At 36.4% G+C, this 22,569-nt stretch overlaps 1 protein-coding gene across 1 annotated transcript in view; it reads left to right on the plus strand.

Annotated features, from left to right (window-relative positions):
* Positions 1-22,569, plus strand: part of Ddx10 (DEAD-box helicase 10) — a 142,951-nt gene that overhangs the window by 59,671 nt on the left and 60,711 nt on the right. Inside the window, exons 14-15 of the mRNA XM_028783611.1 lie at positions 14,638-14,757; positions 17,801-17,962. Of these exons, the coding sequence (XP_028639444.1) occupies positions 14,638-14,757; positions 17,801-17,962 (282 nt within the window). The remainder of the gene's footprint in view (positions 1-14,637; positions 14,758-17,800; positions 17,963-22,569) is intronic.

Genomic DNA, 22,569 nt, shown 5'->3' on the forward strand with positions numbered 1-22,569 from the left:
ACTTGTTGCTCACTGATTCTGGTAAACTGGCTTTTATCAGCTTCCCTAGTGCTGGATTACAGACCCACAGTGGCTTAAAGACGTCTTTTATTTAGTTGTTGACGGTTTCATACATGTGTACAGTGTGTTTTGATCTTATCTCTTACCAGCTATCCCTGGAACCTCCCCAGCCCCTCCTTCCCACCTTCGTATCCTCTACATTGTTTTTTCTTCAGATCTATTGAGTCCATTAGTGCTGCCTATTGGAAATGTTGAGTGTCCTGCTAGCTTGGTCCTGTGTGCTTCCTGTAGCTGCAGTGAATTGATGAATGCAGATGCCCTGTCATATCTTTAAAAGACAACATTTCACAGCACCCTTACCATCCTATAGCATTCTCTCCACTCTGTCCTTCTGTGATATTCCCTGAGCCTTGAGGTGGTGGCGCTGGTGGTATAAAAGTTTCATTTAGGACTAAACACTCAACACTCATTTATTTTCAGCACCTTGAGCAGTTGAGACTGTTTTAACTTCTGCTTACTATGGAGAGCAGCTTCTCCGGCCAACATTGAGTGCAACACTAACTGATGGGTATAAACTCAGGAGTTTAGGAAGCAGTTTGATAGCCTGTCCATTTAGAATGCCCACAGTAGTAAGTTCCTCTATAGTGCCTATGACCTCTTTTTTTTTTTTTTTTTGGTTTGGTTTTTCGAGACAGGGTTTCTCTGTGTAGCCCTGGCTGTCCTGGAACTCACTCTGTAAACCAAGCTAGCCTCGAACTCAGAAATCCGCCTGCCACTGCCTCCCAAGTGCTGGGATTAAAGGTGTGCGCCACCACTGCCTGGTGCCTATGACCTCTTAAACCAAAGCTTTGCTGCACCTCACCCCCTAAAACCCCAAACTTGGGTTCTGGGGATCCGAATTAAGATTCTTAGCATTTTACTGATTGAGCTATCTCCTTAGCTCCCTCATTAAAAAAATTATGGGCAAAATTTCATATTACTTTTAAATAAAACAAAGTAGTCTTTAGTAAGTGTAAGGTAAGGAAATCTGAGCAATAGAACAAATGTTCAAGTGTGGAATAAGTGTCTTTGTTCATTGCCTTCTGAGCTGGTTCCCTTTCCCAGCTTGTGAGAGTTGTGTGAAATCTTTTTCCTCTGACTTTTGAATCCTATATCTTGATCCTTTTTAGAATGTGACACTCCTGCTGGGTTTGTTTTGAAGATGTTTGTGCTGTTACTGTTTTTATTTTTGCTTGGTTTTGAGTTTTAGGACTAAGATAAAAATCGACCATGAATCTATTATACCTTAGTTAACTTTTATAGAGGATATTACATATTATATTAGTCCAAATATATCAGAGAAATTAAAATTGAAGAAGAGAACAGTTCAAAGAAGTATATTAGTTTCATATTGTATAAACAACTATCCCAAACTTAGTAGCATTAAATGACACATGTAGATGTCTCAGCAGGTAAAGGCACTTGCTGTTCAGAGCAAGTGATGACCTATTATATCCTTGTAATCCACAAGGTGGAAGGAGAAAACTGGCTCCCACAGGTTGTCCTCTGTCTTCTACACATGCATCATGATAGGTGATGCACATACACACATGCTCCTGGTCTCTGTCTCTCTGTGTCTCTGTCTCTTTCTCTCATACACGTTGAATATAAATAAATGGAATAATTAAAAATAAATGAATGGAATATTAAATAAATATTTATTAAAAGGAATGATAAAAGCCCAATAAACAGCATACTTATGGTTTCATATTTTCTGTGATCCAGATGTTTGAACATGATTTAACTGAGTCTTGTATTCATGATCTTTTGACAAATTTACAGTCAATCACTAGCCATGAAAAATTTTGGGATTTGATTGGCATAGAGTGCAGCTTTTTTTTGAGAGGGGAAAGGGGTGCTGTTTGGCACCTGTATAACTGCATGTATTACTGGCTATTGACTGTTGGCAGCATGCTTTGGACTGACTGCATAATTGAGTTTATAGCAAGAAAGTCTCTGTTTAGAATTACACTGAGAGTCTTCACAAAGAATTGAATTGTCCATTAATTTGGTCTCACATGTCTTATATATTTTGGGTGTGTGCTTAGCATTTAAATGTTGAGACATTTCTCCATTCTGGTATATATTTCTTGTTCTAGAATTGTACAAAATAACTTCCTGTTGTTTTAACAGGCTGATGTGTAATAAACTTTTTGTTGTTGCAGTATTGCTTTTAGCTACTAAAGACCAGATTTTGACATAATGGTTACTCCAATATGGCTGTTGATTTTATTAAGTATGTAGGAGATTTAGTAGCTCCCAGATGGTAGTCAAATAGAGTTGTATTGTTACATAATAGAACCACAAAAGTGATACACATCACTTTAGATATTAAGTGATATCTTATAATCATTGACATATTGTATTGATGAGAATAAAGTTATGAGACCTGCTCACACGGAATGTAAGGATATTATACAAGTGCATTAATATAAAGGCAGGATCATTGGGATGTCACCTATGGGCCCTTTTTGCCAGAGACAAGATATAAATAAACATCTAGTGATTAAAATGGTGTATTTCATTGCTTATGAATTGTTTCCATGTCAGGACCAAGCTGTATAGTATGTTGAAACATGGTTTCTGTTTTGGCTGATGTCACACAAGCAAATGAACTTGTCCTCTTACAAGATGTGCACTGTGGAAGTCAGGTCCACCTTCTCACCAGATTGTATTCATTACCATTTTCATGAAACTATTAGTTATATTGTATTTGCTTTTGCTAAGTGAAGTAAGCAGTATATAAACATCACATTCCTAGTTTAAATAGAAGTTTCATTTAAAGTATAATTGGAAGAAGATAGTTTTCCATATTTATTCTTAACAGTTTTATATTTTTGACTTCACAATAACATTAGTTTTTAATTTCTTTAGAATTGTTTGTGAAGTCATTGAGTTTTCTTCCATGGAATATTTCCATTTATTTGATTTCCACATATCTAATGTTAGTTTTTAAATTAAATAATAACTAGGCTCTCTGTTAGTTGCACTACTGAAAACTAACAGAAAGATGGAAACATGGAAAGATCTTCATGCTTGTGGACTATGTTCTCTTACTATAGGAATGATTGTTTTACCTGGTATTTCTTAGGTATAAACATGTTACTGTGTCCTGTTTTTCTTTTAAGAAAGTGACTGCATATTGTGTATTAATGGTGGATAACCAGCTTGCTCATTAATTTTCCTGTGGCTGTTGCCTGTAGACTTTGCCTAATATACTAGACACTATTTGTGGAATGGGTAAGAAAATCAATAACTAAGACTTTAACACATTGTTAAATCATTATATATTGCTACTATGCCTTTGAAATAAGCTTAATTTTTGTGATAGTGTACTAGCAAACTCTACTGTAATTAATATTACTTACATTTAACAAATAAGCTATGTTTACTTTCAATTCACTTTTTTTTGAATATTTCTTTTTAAAATAGTTGCATATCTCAGAAAGTTGTACTTAAAGGAGAATATTAGTATTTCATAGGGGTTTTTTTTTTGGTGAAATAATAAATGTGTCATCTCATTACCTGCATTGATTTTTTTTTTTAAGTATAGAATAGAGTTTATTCAGGGCATGAAGAGGGGAGTTAAGAGGGTAGTAGAGGCAGAGAAAGATGGGGGGAGAAGGGGAGGGGAGGAGTGGAGTAGAGGCCGGCCATGAACAATGGAGAGAGAGTGGGGAAGGGAGGAGAGGACAGAGCAAGAGCAAGGCAGCCTCTCTCCCTCCCTCCGTCCCCTTCTCCCTCTCCCTCTCTCCCTCTGTTTCTCTCTCTTTTTGTGTGTACATATATACATGCATGCGTGTGCATATTCTGTATGTATATACGTACATACACTGTGTGTGTGCACATGCACATTCTGTGTGTATTGAGCCATCTTGTAGGCCCTCCACTGTATTTTTGAGACAGGATCTCTGACTGCACCTTGAGTTTCATCATTTTCTGATAGACTGGCTGGCTAGGAAGCCCACAGGCATGCATGCACCCCTAGTCCTCTAAGTTTACATTAGTCTGGCTACTCAGATAGTCAAGACAAAGAATATGAAATGGTGGCTTTTTTTAATATTATAAATGAAATACAGCCTCATCTGCATTTATTTTTTCTTTTTTTGGAGATGGGTACTAGAGATTGAACCTAAGGCTTTGTACACTCTAAGCAGTCACTACCACAGATAGGAGTACATCTCTAGCCCTTATTTGATTAAAATCCTTAATAACTGTATATTTTGTATGTATAGTATGTAAATACATATGCATATATGTGTGAGTGGATGTATGTGTTAAAATTAGAAGACAACCTTAAGTATTGTCATCTTCTATCTTGTTTGAAGCAGGGTTTCTAGCTCTATGTACTTTAACCTAGCTAGCACTGGGATTACAGTTGCCCATTTCTGCATTAGAAATTTAGGTGGGGTCTGTGGCTCCTCATACTTCATGGCAAGTATTTTATCAAGTAAGACACCTCCCTAGCTTCTTTCTCAGATATTTAATTTTACTTTTTAATGTAAAGACTATCTGCACATTAATCTAGGGGGTAGGTACATTTTGTGTGTGTGAGTGTATTAGTATACACTTTTGGTGAGTGTATCAGTATAAATATGTCAGTTTTTCATTTTATAATTAATGGGATTTGTGAATTGTTGAGCTTTGTTCATGGCCTTGATCAGTTGTTACTATTATATATCCTTGAAGCTTCATAAATCTCAAGATACAGAGAATTCATTCTAATCTCTAGCTATTTAGGACATAACACCACACTGTCACACCATGATCTGTATCTTTTTAATGCATTGAAAATTACCATAGGGCAGTGAGCACAATAAAATGTAATATATTTTTGATAAGTAGTAATATAACATCAAATTTTTTAATTGATAAAATCTTAAATTCTTTAATATTAGGGTATGAAAAGCTTCTCAGAATTTGAAATGACTCTTCAAACACAAGGTTAAAAGAAGAATAATCTCTTGGAATATGTTAATTTAATGATTATGGAAGGAAAAATATAATAACAAACAGTGAATTTGTTATAGAAATGAATGTAATCAACCAATGCTTACTTAATGTGCACAGCTTCCCTCATTTACTTTTAATATCAAACAATCTCATGAATTATAAACCACAAGGGACAAACAGGTGAATAATACCGTATCTCAGAGCATAAGTATAGGTCTTTTACCCTTCCTGTACTGATGATGAGGAGAAGAGGAAACAGGAAAGACTAGTTGATGTTAGAGTTATCCTAGCATGGGTAAGAAAACTCTTGGAGACAGGGTTTCTCTGTGTAGCCCTGGCTGTCCTGGAACTCACTCTGTAGACCAGGCTGGCCTCGAACTCAGAAATCCACCTGCCTCTGCCTCCCAAGTGCTTGGATTAAAGGTGTGCGCCACCACCACCCGGCGTGCGCATTCTCTCTCTCTGTCTCTCTCTCTCTCTCTCTTAAAAAAAAACTTTTTTTTCATAAAATAAACCTTATTATATTATGATTAGTAATTTTTTGTTATTTATTTGCTAAAATTTAAAATATAAGGGAAGTTGTGACAAAACAATTAAAAATACACCATGATCCCATCATGCACTTGAATTACAGTTATCTTGATTAGTACTTCTGGACTTTTTCTGTATATATTCAAAATTTCCATACTCCTTCCCCAATGCATTTAAATTACAGACTGCATATGATACTGTCATATTAACTTTTGCTCTATCATATTTTTGCTTTATCATATTAACTTTCTCAAAATTTAAATAAGATTAGGAAAAATTCCATGCTAATAAATAGACTTTTATTATAATAAATTATAATTTTATAATTATAATAAATAATAAATAAATTAATGCCATAATTTAATACCCAATTATACTGCTACACCAAGTAGAAATATGTTTTACTAAGGCAAGTTTTATTATATGCCTTTGAAATTCTCTTTTCTTCTCTCTTTACCCCTTCTTCCCCCCACCTACCAAGATAAATGCAATGATTTCATGAGATTTTAAATTGATGATTTTATTCAACATAGAATTGGAAAAATTAAAAATTAAAATGTAGCTCTTGATACAGCTGAGCCCCAGTACCAACATGAGATTCAGTTCTGAGTCTTTCATGATGATAGGGGACAAGGAGGAAAACTTTTAGAAAGAGTTAACTATACTTACAGGTTTTAGTTCCTAACCTGTTTTTTGAGAGGTAGCTTGTGTGTGTGTGTGTGTGTCTGTGTGTCTCTATGTCTCTGTGTCTCTGTGTGTGTGTGTGTGTCTGTCTGTCTGTGTGTGTTTGTGTGGTCTTACTATTTTATGTAAACTTACTTCCTGAAGTCAACAGTTACCCCTATTGGTGGTCTACTAGGACTGTGGTAATCAGTACCTCAGTAGCATTTTTTTTAAGGAGACCATTGTTTTTTGCTTAGTTTTTATTCCAGGTTGTTTTGGTTTTGTTCATGCTTTCTTACTAGTTGTTTCTTTTTGCTTATACTCCTTGAGTCACATCTATTTTCCACGTGTAATTGATGACGTATCCCAAGGCTTTGCCTTCTGCTTTATTCTCCATTTACATGTACTCTAGGAAAATTCAATAAATTCTTTAAAAACTGTGATAATAAATCTAAATATATGTCGTAAACCCTTCTAGCTTCTTAAATTTTTAACTTTCCATTTATATCTCTTGTATATTTAACAGCAGTAATTCAGAAACTGAGAGCAGGAACATAGACATTGTCTTTGAATTGTACTTTTACTAGAAGTTCTTTCTTTTTGGAGTGTAATTTACACTTCTCCAGAATGTATCTAAAACTTATTGTCTTTTTTCTGCCTCAGTTAAAACCCTCTATCACCTTGCATATAGGCCAATAGGGTAATTTATAATTAGTTTTCTATGTACCACATCAGCTGCTGTTTCAACCTGGTAGCCAGCAGCTTAAAACAGTAAGTGGCATCTTGCTCCAAACTTGTATTTTGTGTCATATTCTGTGTCAGCTCTTCAGCATCTGTTTTTAGGTCTTCGATAATCTAGAATCATCTTGTGTGCATGACATGGTTTACTACATTCTACTTGTAATCATTTTAAAGTTTGTCTACTTAAGAATTTGAACCTTTAGCTAAACTTCCTCTTTCAAGATCTTTAGACTTGAGCCTTACAATAGCTCAAAATAACAAAGACAATTGCTTATAGACTGAAATCCCTCAAAAGTAAGGGGTGACACAACTAACATTTTAAAAGTTAATTTTACATACTTGTTACAGTAATGAAAATGTATAGTAGAGAAGGTCTGCTGAATATATGATCTGAGTCTTTGTTTTAATTTGTATTCTATTCTTCCTCATTTATAAAGGAGTTTGAAATTGCTTTAAAATTTTAACTTTAACAATTTCTATTAGAAAAAGCCAGGACAGCTGGGCTTTTAATTCCAGCGCTTTGGGAGGCACACACAGGTGGATCTCTGGAATTCGAGGCCAGCCTTGTCTACAGAGTGAGTTCCAGGACAGCCAGGACTACACAGAGAAACCCTGTCTTGAAAAACAAAACAAAACAAAACAAAACAAAACAAAAAAGACAGGATAAGTACAGTGTAGACAACAGAAGTGACTGGCAGGATATGTAAAATGCAGATCACACAGTTTTATGTCCTCCTTAAATATGGATCAGTATTGGTTCTTAAGAGAAGGCCTGAATGCTAGACTGAAAAGAGAAAATCTTGTTGGTAAGTGATGCCATAGATTTTGAATTAACAAACCAAATTATGAGTATCATAGTGTAGTTTGAGATATCTCAGTATATTAGAGAATTCATTTCATTTTAGATTTGAGCCTTTGAATTTCTATCAGTTCTATCAGTTCATCTTGTTTGACTAAACTTGAATATCTTCAAAATTAATTTCAGAAATGTTTCTCATTAGGAATATTGTTATTTAATATTTTTATTTATTAATGACTCATCCAAATCTCTCAAACTACTAAGTGGCTTACATAATTGAAATATTTGGAATAAGCTGTCAACAGTAATGATCAATGGGTTCATTTATGTTCTAGTTTCCTTTGTGGACTTAGTACTTTTAGTATTATACCTCAAATATTACCTATATAATAATAGAGAAGGTATTTGGGAGCTGGATGACAATTTTTGCATTCTATTAGTATCTGCTTACAAGAGTTTCAGTTTTCCACTCTTGGCTTAATTGATTTTCTTGAACATTAGTAGATAGTTTGGGAGGCTTTTGGGTTGGGAGTGTATTACATAGTGTGTAGGCTGGTACAGTGGCTTTACAACTCATCATAATCATGAAAGGAATTTTTTTTTCACAGAGTTTCTTTTCTCTTCCCCCTTCTTCTTCTCTTGTGATTTTGATTTCCAGCTGTCTCCTGTCTTTTATTGTGCGGGAAACTAATCAAGTTTCTCGTCCCTTACAACTTTTTTTCACTCTGTCTTTAATTACTATTGTCCTTTCTTGAGTGACAGAAGAAAATTAGACTTGTCTTTGTTTTTGGTACTAGTGTAGATCTTTAAAGGGCAGTAGTGGATCTTGAAAGATTCATTTAGTTTGGGATTTTAGTCAGTGTCATCTGCCTGTTTTGTTTAAAGATGGCGAAACATTGGCCCCCCCCCCCATCTTGCAAAAAGAAGAGTTTTCCACTGATGTAATCCTCTCATATATACAAGAAAAATGGAAATATATGTCCAGGCCAACATGTTTTCTCTTTTGGTGGATTCTCTATTGAATTGTTTCAAATACATACAAAGAAATCATATGCTTGTCTCTGAGGAAGGGTGGTAGGCACCAGTGTTTGTAATGTAGACTAAATCTTCCTATAAGCAATATTTCTGGAATTTAGTTTTTATCAGTAGAATGATGGACTCAAGTTTGATTGCACGACTCTGATCTCTGGTGTAGTTTTGTCGGTTCTAGGGTGGTTTTAAAGGTTGTGGAAAACAACAGAAATATAGCCAATTTGGGCATAAGTTAGAATTAAGATCAATATTGTCTATGAAGCAAAAATGTATCAGGTTCTTTTTCTTCTAGCTGCCTCCTTTCTAATGTGAAAAAGTTTATTAAAAGTGGCAAGCTTAAAAATTGGATTCGTAAAACAAAATATTACTGGTTTCATAATTTTATCTAAAAGCAAAGCATTCTGAGGTTTTTTTTTTTTATCACTTTAGTGTTTTTTTTTCCTTAGGAATATAGTTGGGGAACAGATACATACATTTTAACAGAAAGACAGAATACTAAACAACCTAAAGAACTGTTCTGAAAAAATTCAGGTCCAGCATGTGGAAACCAGCTGCAAAGTGCTTTGAGAAAGAACCAAGTCAGGATTGCATAGATTGCAATTGGGGACTTAGAAATGACTCTTTCTTTCCCCAGTGGAGGAGTTAGGGGAAGGACTGAAGTAACTGAAGGGGCCTTATCTGGCATCAGTGGGAGGGGAGGCCCTTGGTCCTATGAAGGCTTGATGCCTCATTGTAGAGGAATGCTAGGGCGGTGAGTCGGGAGTGGGGAGGTGGGTTGGGGAGCACCCTCATAGAAGCAGGGTGAGGAGGGATGGGATGGGGGTTTGCAGAGGGGAAACCTGGAAAGGGGATAACATTTGAAATGTAAATAAGTAAAATATCCATTTTAAAAAAAATGAAATAGAAATGATCCTTCCTTCCTTCCTTCCTTCCTTCCTTCCTTCCTTCCTTCCTTCCTTCCTTCAGTTCTTTCTTTGGGTGATGGTTTTCAAGAGTAGGGTTCCCTAGGCCCCTTCTGTTACTATGGGGGTCTAGGATGGAAATTGTGAGGGAGTTGCTCACTGTTGGGGGTCAAGTTGGGACAGGGGCTCCTCAGCATCTGAGGGCCCCTCTCTTGTTCCCAGTGTCATTGCTGAGGTAGGTGGTCCAGGGTTTCTTACTCTTTGAGGCCGTATAGACCATGAGGTCCACCACCCTGTTGCTGTAGCTGTATTCATTGTCATACCAGGAAATGAGCTTTACAAAGTTGTCATTGAGAGCAGTGCCAGCCCCAGCATCAAAGGTGGAGGAGTGGGAGTTACTGTTGAAGTTGCAAGAGACAACCTGGTCCTCAGTGTAGCCCAGAATGCCTTTTAGTGGGCCCTTGGATGCCTGCGTCACCACCTTCTTGATGTCATCATACTCAGCAGGTTTCTCAAGGTGGCATGTCAGATCCACAGTGGATACATTGGGGGTAGGAACACAGAAGGGGCCATGCCAGTGAGATTCCTGTTCAGTGCTGGGATGACTTTGCCCACAGTCTACAGCACCAGTGGATGTAGGGATGATGTTCGTGGTATGTGCGTGTGCAGATATGCAGAGACACACTCTCTCTCTCTCTCTCTCTCTCTCTCTCTCTCTCCACACACACAGAGCTCTTTTTAAAAATGCCAACAATCAACAATAGACTTAATAGGTATTTGTAACTTTAATGATGTAATGTATGTCTTAGTGTTTTTCTCTAAGTCGTCGTCGTCGTCGTCTTCTTCTTCTTCTCCTTCTCCTCCTTCTCCTTCTCCTTCTTCTTCTGTAAAAGGAAGTTATTCATGTTGCATATTTATCCGAGCACTTACTGTGCTTGTGATACAATAGTTAGTGTTCAGTAACTGCTTAATATTATCTATGAGAACAGGTTCTTAGAGGCCTGAGAGACCACCAACCTTGCATTACTGGACTCTGACTATGTGCTCTGATAAAACTATAATTTCTATTTTAAAGAGTAGTCTTGCCCTTATTATGGTATTTGTCTTGTCCAAAGCATTGGGCCAATATCTTGGACTGAAAACCTTTTTTAAAACTGTAAGCCCAAATATACCTTTTCTCTATATAAGTTGATTATCTCACTTGTTTGATAGAAACAAGTTTCCCAGAAAGCTAACTAACACATATGTCTTGTCTCGTATAGTCAGTTGTACATTGTACATTTTGGAGTGAGTGAGGAAGTTTAGAGGCAAGTCAGTAGCTATTCAGGATAATATAAGCCTCTTCCCAGCCAGTTTCCTGAAAACTATTCTTTTTTTCAGTGATGTTTTAAAAATATATTTTGTTTCATAAAGGAAACTTTTTTTTTTTTTGAGGAGAGCAAACTGGAACAAGAATTATCCCGTTTAAAAACTAAGAAACCATTCAATGGAAAACCCACAAATACCTCCAAATTTTTCCTTTAAGGTCAGTGAGTTCATGGGCTAGACCCATGTCGCTGGACTATGCTGTTTCTCTTACTGACTTTTAGTCCAGTTGCTTAGTTCTTAGTATTTGGCATATATGCTTTGACATTTTCTTTCTGTTCCTAGGCACCGGATGCTTGTATTTTATTAAGAATATTTTTAAATAATTAGAGAAGTTGCAACAACTATATTATTGGATGCAAATACCCCTACTACCAAATTTTATAATTAACCATTTACAATGTATCTCTTACCATGTTACCATTGAACACATTTCTGAGTACATTGCCAATATCATTATATTTTATTGTTTTTTTTTTCAGATTATATGGTGTTAGTTGGAGTTCAGTATTTTTGATAATACCTTTAGATGTATAAATTTTCACATCATACAAGGAAGTGACAAATCAGAATTATAAACATTTGATAGGCTTGTTCAAATATATTCCTGTGTACCTCAAACTTTTATCAGAGAAGTAGAAAGTACCATTACCCTGAAAAGTTTGCTCATATCACTTTCTAATGATTTTAACTTATTAGTTCATGGTTTTACGTTTATACTACAGTGAGTATATCAGCTAATCTGTCTGATTACTCCTATCATTACACAGTGTTTGATGGCAGAAAATCAGCCAATCCAGAATCTTTAAGAGTTTATGTCACCAAGCTGGGCATTGGCAGCGTATACCTTTGATTGCAGTACTGGGGAGGCAGAGGTAGATGGATCTCTGTAAGTTCAAGGTCAGCTTCGTCTATAAAGTAAGTTTCAGGGATGTTACATAGAGAAACCCTGTCTTTTAAAAAAAACAGAAGAAGAAACAAAAAAGCTTATTTCGCTATAAAACTCTAAAGATCTACTAATAATGAAGTTGCAAACTCTAGTGCTAGTTAGAGGAGGGAGGTCTCTGACAGGGCTTTGTTAGGACAAGTTGCATGGGAATTGTGAATGGGTTGAAGAAGGAGGGACTTAGTTATTCCCCATGCTTGTAGGGTTCTACATTTAGCACCTTAGGTAGATATGTGAACTTGCCTTGCCACTCCAGTCCCTTTCAGTTTAGGGGTTTTTCCATCTGATTGTTCTCTGAAGTAAGATAAGGAAATGAGGAAGATAATACTTACAGAGAAAGATACACATATATTATCTCAGAGGCAGTCTCTGACTCTCTCTAGAGGCAATCTGGAGGTATAGGCACAGCAAGTAAAAGTCTGCATGCCACCAGCTGGAAACATCCACAAAGCCATAGGTAGGGCTGAAGATTAGTTGTTTGTCCCAAGGAAAAAATAATTTGAAAAATCTTTTTCCATAGAAGTCTTGTGAGATAGGTTGTAGTATATTAATGTTAATATCTATCTGATAAACAGATCTTCTCATAAATCTTATATGGATTAAATATGCCTGTAGCTTACTAAATATAAACTGGCTTTTTGCCAGAAAAGCAATATAATTAAATACTATAGATTGTACAAATCAAGAATGAGAACTATAAAAAATGTTGTTAGAATACATATATAACAGAAACATCAATGTCAACACAACTTGTACTTAAATCATAATTTCATTGTATGCATTATCTGCTTTACATAACTATATTAGCTAAGAGTTTCTTCTGCTGTGATAAACACCACATCCAAAAGCAATATGGGGAGGAAAGGGTTTATTTCTTCTTCTATGCTGTAGTCCAGGGAAGTCAGGGCAGGAATTCAAGGCAGGAACCTAGAAGCTGGAATTGATTGAGGCCATGGAAGGAACACTGCCTACTGGCTTGCTCATGGCTTGCTTACTGCTTGTTCATCTTGCTTTCTTAGAGCACTCAGGACCACCAGCCCAGGGGTGGTGTTACCCACAGTGAGCTTGATCCTCCCATATCAGTTATGAATCAACAAAACGTACCACAGACTTTTCTGTAGGCTAATCTTATAGAGACATTTTTTTTTCAATTGAAAGACCCTCTTCTCAAGTGATTATAGCTTATGGAACATTGACATAAAACTGTCCAAGATAATAGCAAACATGAAAAATTATCTAAAAATATTTTAATACATTATAAACCGTCTTAATAAGTTGGTTGTTTTTAATTTAGTATGTTTAATTTATGCAACATTGACAATGTCTACTTAAATAAAATGTTTTGTTCATACCTAATATCATAATGTAATAGTTGTGCATCTTCCCAAAACTTGTGATGATCTTGTTTGTTTCCTCTTTTTTACCTTTGTTGAGTGATTCACTGTAGTACCAAATCAAAAGTTAGGAAGCCCACAGCCTAGTATGCTGTGACATTGTCCTGTATCCACTGGATATGAACCTCTCACGCAGTATGTTTTAGTTTACTTATTGTTTGTTCTTTTCACAGTCTGTTAGATGGTACTAGGTGCTATTAGTGTCCTCCCTTTATAGAGGATAGTTAGTCTTCACACACTTCATAATTGCAGAGCTTACCTCAAATTTGCTTGACTAGTATTCCAAAGACTTCTTTAAATTATTTTCATTATTTTAAACTGTGAATTTGTGTATCAGTGTGTGGGTATATACAAGGATGTGCTGGTATCATTGGTAGTGAGAACTGAAGTTAGAGGCAGTTGTGAACTTTCAAACGTGGGTATTGGAACTGAACTCTGGTCCCTTAGAAGAATAATACTTATTCTTAACTGCTGAGCAATCTCTCCGGTCCTATACCGAAACCTACTTCTTATTCCTTTTCATTCATGTAATAGAAGGTACATTAGTTTAGTAAAGTACCGCCAATAACTAGTGGGAATTATCCAACATTCAAAAATGAGTTATTCCCTGGCACTCATTGTAGAAGCCATGCCATGATCTTCCTTGTTTCTTTCCTCAGTAGCTCACTCAATTGTTCATTTAGGATGAGTAAGCAGTAGCTTTGAATTTTTAGTATTAAGCTATAGTGATCTCAGAGCATTAGTTTTATTCCAGTGAATGTACTCAATTAAATACTGTTAATTCATCTTGTCTTTGGACTTAATTTAATTGTCATAGGAACTTTCCAGCATTTATATAGTAAATTTCTATAGCTGACTGAAGAATGTTGAGTTGCAAACACTGTTTTAGTCATTTTGCTCTATGTTTACATTTTCCTAGTCTAGATTTAAGTTTGCACTTGGTAATGTAATAATGTTTGTTTTACCTGGGAAACAGATTTGCCTTATGACTGTTTATTGCTTTATCTCTGTCTCTGGTGTAGCAGCATTTTAAATAGTACAATTTTAGCAATAGAACAAAATGAAAGATTTTGCCTAATGCCTATCATATTCACATTTAAAGCCCCTTTAGCCTTGAGGTAGCTATTAGTTAAAATGCCGCATAACTCAGTTTCTGGGCAGTGTTTTAGGTGCTTGTAATTACCAGTGAGAATAGAAAGTATAGTCACTTTTGGAATTTCTTTTTTTTTTTTATTGCAGTCATTTTTCTAATTCTTTTTTTTCTTTACACAGAAAAAAGAACCTTCTAAATCCAGTGTCAAGAAAAAATTAACCAAAGTTGCTGAAGCAAAAAAAGTAATGAAGAGAAATTTTAAAGTGAACAAGAAAATAACATTTACTGATGAAGGGGAGGTAAGATTCTGTAAATACATTATTTCTGAGCTATATCCCAGGGATTATGAAGATTGGCTTTTATGCTGCCTGGCCGTGTGTGTGTGTGTGTGTGTGTGTGTGTGTGTGTTTGTGTTCCTAGAGCACACTGCTTCCTGTTTCTGTTCCTGTAAGCTTTTCGTCAGCTGTGTGGATGTGGACAAGGATTTCTTATGCAATAAACTGAAGTCCTTCTTGGTGATACCTGCAGTGAAATGATGTTAAATTCCATTCTTTATAGAAAAGATTTTCTCATCAATATTCATCAGCGTGTTCCCTGGGAACAAGCACAAGAATACTAACACAGCTACTTACCAGAGCTTCTTTAGCGTGACTCTGTAAGCTGCCCGGTTTGCACTTCCTCAGTTATATATGCTATGTTTGCATAGTCATCGTTCAGCTGGCTCATGTTCTCTGCCTTTAGGTAATTTCAGACTTAGGTGCTTCCCTTTCATTTTGCCTTTATCAGAGCTTGATTGTAAATACATACTTTATTTCTCAGAAGTCATTATTTTAATAGTTACTGTTTTGTTTTCAAATGACCAAGAAAAGCTAGGACATCAAATAAATTACCCAACGAATGAAAACGAATTCCTTGGTAGAACAAGGTCTTTAGAATTTTTATCTCATGACCTCATTCTCACCAGCCTCCAAGTTCCCTGACCATCTTGATATATCACACGCTACTATTGTAATCTCATTACTTCCATCCTTTCTTATCCATTCATTTTTATGCAGATTGTTATATAAGCTCACATTTTATTTATTTATTTATTTATTTATTTATTTATTTATTTTTATTGGATATTTTATTTATATTTCAGTTGTGATCCCCTTTCCCCATTTCCTGTCTACCCAGGAACCCCCATCCCATCCCCCCTCCTTCTACGAGGATGTGCCCCACCCACCTTCCTACTCCCACCTTCCCACTCACGATTTCCTCCACACTGGGGCATCCAGCCTTCATTGGACTGAGGACCTCCTCTCTCACCTATGCCCAACAAGGCCATCCTCCCCTACATATACAGCTGGACCCATGGGTCCCTCCGTATGTGCTCCCAGGCTTGTGGTTTAGACCCTGAGAGCTCTGGTTGGTTGGTAGTGTTGCTCTCCACATGGGGCTGCAAACCCTTTCAGCTCCTTCAGTCTTCTCTCTCACTCCTCCATTGGGAACCCCTTGATAAGTTCAGTGGTTAGCTGATAAGCTCACATTCTTATTTGGTGATTATAGCTTCTTTGGCATTTTTCCACAAAGAAAGGTATTTTGTTCACTATCGGATTCCTAGCATGGTGCATAGTACCTAACATGTATTAAACCTTCCAAATTATGTTTTGGATGAGTATTCTGTTACTCCAGTAAAATATGAGTTTTCATATTGATTTAAAAAAATCATACCACACATTTCACCATCATGGCTGTGTTGTTGATATTTGCTGTCTCCAAAGAGGTATGCTTCCTTTTCATTTTGAAGTTGAAGAACTTGGTGTTATTGGGGGTATAGGAAGGAGCTGAAAAATTACAAAATATAAGGTATTTCTGAGTTGCTAGAAGTGGAAGATGAAGCCAATATAAATGAAAAAGTTAATTGATATAAAACTGCTATAGAGAAATGAGCACCCAAGAAGTGAGCTAGAAGAGAATGCAGTCCTATCTAGTGCCTTGTAAAATGAGTGCTCTTACCCTAATGAGCTTAGTGTGCTACAGAGTTCAGCTGCACAGATTACAGTAATTAGATCCAGGATAATTATAAATCTCCTAACTGTATAATATTGCAATGTGTGCTTATTGCTAAGAGGTGCTGTTTGTGGCTGAGCATGATACTGAAACTTCTGAACCTCCAAAAGATGGGCTGCTATTTGTTTAGCCCACAGAAAGGTATGCTATATTAATTTCCCTCTGTGAATCGAGTGGGATGAGAAGTTTTGAGTATTTGCTGTTAACTGTTCATCACCATGGATCCCTTTTATAGCTGTGAAGCTCAGTGATTACTGACATAATTTATCAATGAGGTTCCTTTTGCCACCAACATTGTCTGTTGAAAGAATAAGATTGTGTGCATCTCATCATGGAGAAAGTCTTGGATAGCAAGATGTATGAGTACCCATGAGGTGTTTATCTGAAGATTTCTGTTTGCAAGAAGATTGGTTAGCATACTTTCAAGTCAGAGATACAGATTTTAAATCCTTTGGAGACCAGTTATTAAGTTAAAGCATGGGGACTATTTTTGTCTAAATTGTTCAGAGCTTATACTTTTATAGTGTGAGACAGCAAAAGTTACTGAGCTGCCTCTTATATCTGCAAGGGACACAGGTGTCCAAGAGAATAATACATTTATTTAGAATGACACACTAAACTAGTGAAATAGCCAGCACACTCAGCCAGATCCTGTTGGATTCATCTGCTTGTCACTTTGTTCCTCTCCATAAATTATCCTCTGGAACATATCAGGAGCAGTCCATGAAACCCAAGCCAACTTTCTCCTTTATAGTTATTTTATTCTGTGTAATACTAGCTGGCATGTGACTAGTTTTAATTATTGCATACAGTTATGGCCTCTGAAGATGAATGAGTGATATAGATAGATAACCATAAGTTATTAGATCTGCTAAAGCAAGAATGGAAAACAGCACATTTTGATGAGCTGTTTTCTAGCATATACATGGTGCCTGAGTGTAGCTAAAAGGAGCTACTTTGTCACCTAGGGGTCTGCTCTACCCAGATGATTTTGAGCTTAGTTTAATGGAGAACAGAATATTAACACCAGTTTTGGGAAGTATTTTTATTATGTAATCACCTTGACTAAATAATTTTGTGAAGTCATCTTTAACTATGGTTTCACAGTATAATGGCATTACTTTGGCTGTGAGGGTCTTTTCTATGACATCCTTAATTATGAAGTTTATGAGAATTAACTCATTGTAATGTAGAAGGTGGGTATATGCCTTACTTGAAATGAGTCCACAAAAGCAAACTGCTTCTGAAGACATTCCCTTCATCTTACCCTTTGTCCTTTCCCATCTTTAGTTGGTTCAGCAGTGGCCACAGATTCAGAAATGTGCTACAAGAGATGAGGAGGAAGAAGATGACACTGGTGGTATCAACCTAGACAAAGCAAAGGAAAGGCTTCAGGAAGAGGATAAATTTGACAAAGAAGAATATAGGAAGAAAATTAAGGCGAAGCATCGGGTAAGCTTTTTAGAAGTGCACTGATGGCATTATTTTGATCTCTGTTTTCACCAACACTTCCTCTGTGGCTGGTTAGGCACTGTATTTGTTCCTGTTGCTCTTCTGCTGCTCGTATAATACAAGTTTGCCACTAAAATATGTTTTTGGTTAAGTGTTTTACAGTTTCAGTTTATATGCCAGTTAATAATACTCATATAAGTCATGGGGCACATAGTTGAGGGTAGTTACCTCAGATTGTATTGTCTGGTTATGTTGTAACCCTCTTGATTATAGATGCACTGTATGATGTGTGACAACAATGAAACCATTGACACCTGATTGTGTTTGAAATTCTTATTTTGGGATAGTTGATGTTTCACTTGTAATTGTAGGAACACCGAGAGAGTCCACGTTCTCCATTTCTAGAATTTTGTCATCACCAGAATGTTTTATAATTGAAATTATACAATGTATAGCCTTTTATCCTTTTTTATTCAGCATTATTTTCTGGAAATTCATCAGATGGATGTATATCAAAACATTTTTTCTTAAAAAACTTAAAAAATTATATTTATTTTATCTGTGAATTTGGATGAATGTATGTATATATACCACATGTGTGAGTAGTTCCTGAAGAAGCTAGAAGAAGGCATGAAATACCCTGGAGCTAAGTAGTAGTTGTGAGCTGCCTTGTGGGTGCTGGCAACCAAATTTGGGACCCCTGAAAGAGTAGCAAACACTCTTAACTATTGAGCCTTCTCCAGTCTTCTTTTTTGTCTTTTTAATAACAAGTAATAGTCTGTTGCCTGGAATTGGCAGTGATCCCTGCTTCTGTTTCCTCAGTGCTGGAATTACAAATGTGTGCTACCACACCTGTCTAGAAGAATGTGGCTTGTTTTTTTCTTATACAAAAAGTAGCCTACTGTCTCTGTATCTGGTGTGTTCCATACTTTTTTCACTTTCTTTTGAGCTTTTTGGGTCATTTTCTCTGTACTGTTGAAATATAGCACACATTTTATACTACTTCAACTTGAATAGAGCAGTTCTGGGTTGGCAGAGCTGAACAAGATACAGCCAGAGCTTTGCATCCTGCTGTACATGCTGGTGCCTCTGTAATGAATAGAATCAATCTTAAAAACAAACAAACAAACAAACACCCCAAAAAACTGAATTTCATGTTTCAGTTGTGTTCTATAGAAGATGCCCCATGACATCCCTTCAAAACAGAAGCATGAAAATTGCCATCCTACTGTCTCAGCAATATGATAAAACCAGAATGGTCATTTTTTAAAGCAGAGTGCCTGACTATACGGAAGATGACTGATTTCTTGGTAGTATTTTCAGTGGTAAAATTATCTTACATGCATACGTTTTGTGTTTTAAAGTAGAAAATGTATGGATTTTGAGCACTTTGGATTTACGGTGTAATCCAGTAGCATGCCTAAGACACTATATAGGTTGTTCTCAGTGTTGTGGAGTATATTTCGGCTTAGAAAACACAGAAATAGTTTCTCATCTGGTATGTTGTAATGTTTGGCTGAAAGAGTACTTGGCAATAAATAGAAGACGTGTTGTCCTGAAGATGCATTGCTTTGTCTAATTGCAATCAGCAGTCACTGTTTGGCTTCAGTTTTCTTATCTGAAAAATGATAAGACATTTAGTTAGTTTCTGATAAGCACAATTTTCTAGATTTTTAGATTTAGTTGAGACTCTAAGTTGGATAATAGAATTTGGATGTGTAATTTTTTTCTTCCTGGCAAATCAGGTTACTTGCTACTCAGTGATTACTTCCTTCTTATTCTCCCGTCTCTTAGCAGCCACTCACATCTACTGCAAAAATCGTGTTCCTTATAAGTGAGCACATTATTTTGTTCTAATTAATTGTTGATTTTGAGCTAGTATTTTTACTTTATACAATTTAGTATATTTTTACAATGTCAGTTTTATTCTTCTAGCATAAGGTTTTGGCTTTGTTTTGAACATGTGCCATTATGTCTCCACTGAGGTTGTCACTGAGGTTAATTCTGTAATAATATAGTGAGAAGAATTATATCTCATGAAAATGTTGATAATATTAACTTTAAGGCCTATGGCTAAACTGTAGTTCATAAAGACAGAAAAAGATGGAGAAACTTTTGATGGAAAAATAGGAATGCAGATTTACGAAGTGCCATTTTCTAGCTGCGCACATTCACTGCAGCGATGAACTCACGGCTTCTTGGTACAGGGGCTGCAAGGGACTGGCTGCTAAACCATTGACAGGTTCTGAGAGAGGAGGAGTCCTTGTCTTCAGTTGTGTACCCAGTAGTAAATATAGCAGGCTCAAATGGAGGTCCTAAGTCCAGGACCACACAGATGGCTCTGGTTAAACTCAGTAGATCATAAATGAAACCAAAAGTCATATTTATAGACAAAGGTTACTAATGTGTGGGAGGCAGATAAGAGAAAGGGAATGTGAGAGTAATTGGTATGAATTATACTCATGAATGACACTCTCAACAAAAGTAATTAAAAAGTAGGAAAAGAAATTATACAATGGAGGCTGGCTAGCTGGCTCAGCAGTTAAGAGTACTGGCTGCTCTTCTAGAGCTCTTGAGTTCAATTCCCAGAAACCACATGGTGGCTCACAACCATCTATAAAGGGATGTGATGCCCTCTTCTGGCATGTAGGTGTACTTACAGACAGAACAACTCATACATTAAAAAAAAATTATGCAGCAAGATTTAAAGTATAACACACATTTTTTTTGGAGAGTTCTAAATAAATGCTAACATTAAATGTACTTACATTGATGACTCACTAGATCCTGATTTGTATTAAGGAAGTACACACAGGCTGTACGATTGTCTTTCCTATTTGGGATCAGCTCTGAACAGTCACATCCTTTGCATAAAAAGCATGACTGAAGTTATGGATGGATGGGAATGATGTTGGATGGTGGTCAGCTAGTAAAGTGGGTTTAGTGCTTAGAGTAAATCAAGAACTAATTGAAAGGAAAACCACCATGAATATAGGATGCAATGGAATAAAGTTTATGAAGGAGAAAGAAACACCATAAATCTGATCATATGCTTCTGCTTTTGGCTTATAGAGGTCACTTGTGGGTTTCATAAGTTTCAGTATTTTTAAAAGCATGTTTAAAATATTTTAGGATGATAATTTCATGTTAAAAGAAAATTAGTTATTTAAGTAAGCTCAGTCTTACTGGTTCTGTTTGGCAGCAGTGCTTCCTCTTGAGAAGTAATGGTTTCTGCTGAAGATCAGAGAGATGACTCCATAGTTAGAACACTCGCTGCTCTTGCAGAGAATGAACTTGATTCCCAGAAGCCACTTAGTGGCTCACAACCATCTGTAAGTCCTGTTCCAAAATATCTGATGCTGTCTTTGGACACAAGGCATGTACATGGTGCAGAACAGAATTCCCAGCTATCACATAGGACCGGAGGGGGTGACTACTGTCACTTCAATATTACATAGTTGTCACCTTTTTGGGTGTTTCAGGAGGGAGAACCTGGCCCTATAAGAGTATGTTCCAGGGAGAAATGAAAATTTTATGACAACTATCCAATCCAAGGTCTGCCCGTTCATAAGCTATACTCCAGAAGCTGCCGACTCGCTTGTGTGCACAGAGGGAGTGCTCTAGATGGGTATTACACAGGGCTTTCTTCACTCTTGGTCTTCATTTCTGATGAAGTAAACACACCAGCAGTTGTCATTCAGTGCAAGTTTTTGTACTTACTATATGGTGATTTTTTTACTTAAAAGCAGAAACAGAAGTTGACCTTCCTAACATGTGTTTAATATTCCCCCTGCTTTTACAAATTCTGACATTTTCTTGATAATTGTAAGCTTGAGAGTGTTTGTGGAAGAACTTTCTTCATATATATACCTAATTAAATGAAAAGTCTTCATAGGAGTTTGACAAATTGAATTGTGGTTATAAAATGAATTTGCTTTTTTGTTGTTGTTTTGTTTTTCTTTTTTGGCCTAAGGAAGAAAGCTGTGATAAATTCCAGATTTGCATAGCTTTTTGATGTTTTTGCTCTGCTCCAGCTCTTGCTTCAGAGTCAGCACACCTGCGTTTGAGTTCTGAGTTCTGACTATAGCCCAGCAGGCTGCCTGTTTAAAATCTCATCACGAATTTAGCAGGATGATGTGAGAATGAAATAGATATTATTGGATTTTCGTTGTTGTTGTTTATTGGTTTGTTTTGCTTTTATTACCAAGAGGTGCTTTTTAATAAATGGCATTCTGAGGTTAAAAAAAAAAAGAAAGAAAATTTTATGAAGATAACTCCTGTTCTCTAAGAACAAAAATCCAGTAAATCTGTACCCCTCTTAGGACCACAGGACCAAGATTCTTCAATGTATCCATATTCCAAGGTGCACCAAATTGTCAGGATTGCTTGATATACATTCAAATGGTTTGTGCTTCCATCATGATCCGAAAATAAGATATATTTCTAAATCTGCAAATTCCTATATATGGCCAGAGAATGAAAAAAGGCTTGCCCTGACTGCTGACCAAATTCATATTTCATGATCCTTCCTTCCTTCCTTCCTTCCTTCCTTCCTTCCTTCCTTCCTTCCTCCCTCCCTCCCTCCCTCCCTCCCTCCCTCCCTCCCT

Source organism: Grammomys surdaster, unplaced genomic scaffold, assembly GCF_004785775.1.
Source record: "Grammomys surdaster isolate TR1022 unplaced genomic scaffold, NIH_TR_1.0 1162, whole genome shotgun sequence".
NCBI lineage: Eukaryota > Metazoa > Chordata > Mammalia > Rodentia > Muridae > Grammomys > Grammomys surdaster.